General features: G+C 37.9%; 1 protein-coding gene across 1 annotated transcript; it reads left to right on the top strand.

Moving 5' to 3' along the window:
* Positions 1–1,595: 1,595 nt before the first annotated feature.
* Positions 1,596–2,789, top strand: LOTGIDRAFT_152515 (hypothetical protein; the record flags this gene model as incomplete). The annotated part of the gene is made up of 2 exons (XM_009045946.1): positions 1,596–1,644; positions 1,840–2,789. 2 exons carry the CDS (start codon positions 1,596–1,598, stop codon positions 2,787–2,789), a joined length of 999 nt encoding a protein of 332 aa, XP_009044194.1.
* Between the last annotated feature and the right edge of the window lie 1,954 nt (positions 2,790–4,743).

The raw sequence follows: 4,743 nt of genomic DNA, 5'->3' as shown, positions 1-4,743 counted from the left end.
TCAGTCGTATTCTATTCACCAGTTGTGGTCAAGTTTTTTTCAAATCCTCTTGCAAATAATTGTACAGTAAAACATGGTGCTCACTACTTAAAACTTTTTTTAAGAATAACTTTCTGGAAAGTTAAGGTTTAGGGTCCTAAAGAGAAGGTGTCCTTTACTGATTTTGAATCAACAATCAAGCTTTTATCATGCATGAAATATGTAGTATTGCCATTTTGCATCATAAATTAAATGTATAAGCTTATCTTCTTTGAAAGTTATTTCATAGAACAGTTGATTTACTTGCATAGCACATGGAAAAATCACATTTTTTTTTCAAATAATCAAAAATGCAATTTTTCCAACTGGTCGCAAAAGTCAGTCACAATCTACTTGAGTCAGTCAGAATTTTGGAATCTAACCAAGCCATAAATGGGTAGTTTCTTTCTTTTCTTTTCCCCTAGGCACTGAATATGTGTCATCCATGCTATATATTCGTGAGCAAGACAGGGTGTGCATATTAATTGCCTATTCAAAAAAATACATCACCAAAATTGTCTCTGATTTAATTTCAATAATTTCGAGTAAAAAAAAACTATGGAAACATGAAACACTAAAAGATCAAGCTACAGATATCTGAAATGACCGTCATACGTCTTAGCTTCACATAAATTGATATAAACTTGAAACAGTAAGTCTACTTACCGATTTTTACAGAACTGATACAAGGTAACAATGCCTGAATCAATTTTTACAGGTGTCAATTAATTTTCATCAATATTTTCATTTTTACCTTGTCAATGCGCATGTTCCTTTGATGGCAGGAAATGAATAAGAGTGACTTTTCGTTGAAATTTGTCTTGAACTTCCAGACTGAATTTTTGATAGGCTTTTCGTAGGTTTAACCGTGATATGATTGAAGTGTGCTACTCGAACGCGCCTTGAGTATACTCGCCTTTTTCCTCGCCTTTTTCGCCCTTTTCTTCGCCTTTTTCCACGCCCTTTTCGTCGCCCTTTTCTTGCCTTTTTCTTCGCCTTTTTTCATTCATCTTTATCAGTGCACATTTTTTTTTCAAATTGTTAATTTAAATGAATTAATGAAAAATTCAAATAAAAAAAACATACGAAATTCATTTTGAAAGAATGTTAATCGAAAGTAACACATATTCCTTCAAAATAATGAGTTTTGCTGCTGTACCATGCATGCGGTATTTTGCATTTTGTATTTAAAATCGGTAAAAATTAATTAAACAAGTTCACGAACTCTATTTTACTATATCATGACTTTAAGCATAGTAAATTAATGAAGTCAAATATTTTAGGTTTTGTTTTTCGTCTTAGATTTACTTGAAATGAATTGATTTAAGGATTTGTGAAAATATTACGCAAAGCGCAAAATATTCCAATCTTCGTTCTATATGATTATAAACTTTATAAAAGGAGAGCAGGGGCTTTTACAGCGTCGTTAACGAGAACAAACGACGCGACGTTATTTCTTTATTCTTCAAGGCATTATAACGTCATAATCAGTAGCTTAACTGTTTTCACCAGATAAGCTGCGTTTTTCAAGTTATCTTGAAGATTTTCGGAAGATTTTGGAATATTTTCGTAAGAAGATGAAGAATTTGACGGTTCCTGTTGTTTTTGAGGTGGAGTTGGATCCTGGTGAGTTTTCTTTTGATATTTATGATTACCCCTCTTCTTCTGTTATATCAGATTACCAAATTAATCCGGGAAAGGCTATGCTAAGAGGTTTTGCAAGGCTGGGCCAAATAAATAACGTGAAGGTTGAATCGTAAAATATACCCAAATGAATAATTGGTTGAACAAAATGCTTTAATCGGTGTTTTATTTTTTCAGACAACAGCCATAAACCTAGAAAAACTTTACCAAGGACAAAATTTACTCTAGAACTCCAGGCTTTGACCGAAGTCGAACACGGTTACGCAGATGGGGGACAAGAAGCTAATAATAACTGTCAAGAATCGCCACGTCTTGTGGTTGAATCGGATCTTGGTATCTCCCCAAAAGATGATAGTCAAAAACGTACAAAAGAGGACGTTGCGAAATCAGCCATAAGTGAGGTGCAAAAATTACTCCCCAAATCTCGAGTTTCAAGCCCAACAGATCTTGCCAATGCTAGCTTTTGTCAGCTACCACTTTTTGTCGCAGACGACTGTCGTGACTTGCCTCATCAAGGTAAAAGTGAAGATGACAATTTTTTTGAAAGCGTCTGGGTATCAAAAACGAACATAGACGCTGTATTGGTTCAATTGTTTTGTATGACTGAAGAACAACTTGCAATGAGGATCAATGGTGGTGCAAAGAAACCAACTGCTAAAGAAACTGCTTTGTCGATAGGAGATTCCAGTTCACAGGACCTGAAGCGAAGAGTTTCAACTGCTGTGTCATCTGGAGTTCCTCGTCCAAATGTCAGTGATAGATTAAAGCTCCGGCCATCTTTCACTGCTAACGAATTTTTAGAAGAAACTAAAAATTCAGAATATAAATTGCCTGAATATGAAAGAACTTGGTCATCTGGAAACGCCATAGACGCTGTATTGGTGAAATTGTCCTGTATGACTGAAGAACAACTTGCAATGAGGATGAATGGTGGTACAAAGAAACCAACTGCTAAAGAAACTGCTTTGTCGATAGGAGATTCCAGTTCACAGGACCTGAAGCGAAGAGTTTCAACTGCTGTGTCATCTGGAGTTCCTCGTCCAGATGTCAGTGATAGTTTAAAGCCCCTTTTCTATTTTATATTTTATATTGAAGTATTCTTATTTATATTTTGTATATTTTGGTAATATAATATAATTTGTTTTGTAAATTCTGTGTTTTTCATATATCCCTGTAAAGGTACTGCAGGGAGAACTGTGCTTCGGATTAACCCTCAAGCCCCAGTGATAACCTGTACCGTATAGCACTGACAAATTGAATCACAATATTTGCATTATTTTGTGAAATAAACAATTGTTCTTCAGCACGGCAAAGGTTAATTGGAGCAAATAGTGGGAATTATAAAGAGGTTTTCTTAATTTTTTGTGTGTATCGGGACACTGATAGCAGGAAGCACGGATGTCTGATTGAAAATTGGAATCGTGCAAATTGATGCTATCAATCTCTTTAAGTAGAGTCAGATTGAATCTTAGTTAAGAGGAGTACAACTCACGAACAATAGCAACTGTCCCTGATCAACCCCGTCCTTTGTATCCTAACAACCTGAGGGTAGTGAGCTGATCTCAGCTCTGTATTGTACGGTTCGGATATCGACGAGTAGAGAAGAAGTAGAGTATTTAAGATGGAACGTCTGCCAAGTTCTCATGTGTACATTTCGAAAAGATGTGTGACAATAAACAGGAAATCAACGAGATGAATGGTAGGAGGTATAAGATCTGGTAATAATATTAGTTTACGTATCTGCATTTTACATGGGGCTATCCGAGAAAGCGAGGAAAAGGGCGAAAAAGCGAGGAAAAGTCAAGAAACTAGGAATTTTTTCTCGCCTTTTTTCCTCGCTGTCTCGCCCTTTTCCTCGCTTTCTCGACTTTTCGCCTTTTTTTTTACCCTCGCTTTCTCACCCTTTTCCTCGCCTTTTTCCTCGCCTTTTTTCTCGCCTTTTTTTTACCCTCGCTTTCTCACCCTTTTACTCGCCTTTTTCCTCTCCTCTTCTCTCGGCTTTTTTCTCGCCTTTTTCCTCGCCCTTTTCCTCCCGAGGAAAGGGAAGGCAAGGGACGAGGACGTATCTAGTTTTTCTGGGAAATTGACTCAGGTTATTACCGATGTTGCTATGGGATCTATTCCCCGGACTATGGATGGCATTGTACGTAGGTCACCCAAGTCCCGGTGGTCCGATGAACTCCAGGCTGCCGTGGATGCTCGCAATCGTTCTCTATGGCGGTTCCAGAGGAAATCGAACCGTTACACCAAGGCAGACTACTTGGCGGTCAAGGCTTTTACAGCTGCTCTGTTGCGTGAATCACAAACAAAGCATTGGCAGGAGTTCTGCAACTCATAAAATGAGAAGACCAACCTAAGATCTGTCTGGGGTAAAATAGACTCAATGCTTGGTAAAAAATCTAATTCTTCCATTCCAACTCTTTGTTCCACAGAATACAGCAATGAAGGAAAAGCCAATTTGTTAGCCAAGTGTTATGCTGACGGGAGTGCTGATACCAACCACACCAAAGAATTTCTAAAGAACAAGAAGACCGTCTACACCAACCACACTCCGATTCATCACTGGCTCTTAGAAGACGAACGGGATCTTAACGCTCCCTTCACCCTCGATGAGCTGAAGAATGCACTGTTCAGTAAGAAAGACGGCGCTACTGGTGAAGATATCAAGTACAGCATGTTAAAGGAGTTACCAATGGAAGCGTCTACAGTTCTACTGGAATTATTCAACAAATCATGGTATAATGGTACAATTCCCGAAAGAACAAAACCGCAGAAAGATAAAAGTCTATGCAGTTCATACAGGCCTATTTCTCTTTCCTCGACTCTATGTAAAACATTTGAGACGATGGTCAATAATAGACTAAGATACCACTGTGAACTAAATGGTCTTATCGATCCCAACCAAAGCGGCTACAGAGAGAAATGGTCAACAATGGATCAAATCGTTCGACTTCAACACGACATGGCCGCCCAATTTGAAAGAAAAACTACTTCAGCGCACTATTCCTGGATCTATCCAAGGCCTTTGGTTTAGTCTGGGTTGATGGTTTGCTTTTTAAACTTAATAAACTTGGCATTCGG

Source organism: Lottia gigantea (genome assembly GCF_000327385.1).
Source record: "Lottia gigantea unplaced genomic scaffold LOTGIsca_1, whole genome shotgun sequence".
Classification (NCBI taxonomy): Eukaryota; Metazoa; Mollusca; class Gastropoda; family Lottiidae; genus Lottia; species Lottia gigantea.
Note: the sequence above shows the minus strand (reverse complement) of the source record. Positions and strands in the feature narration are given on the sequence as shown.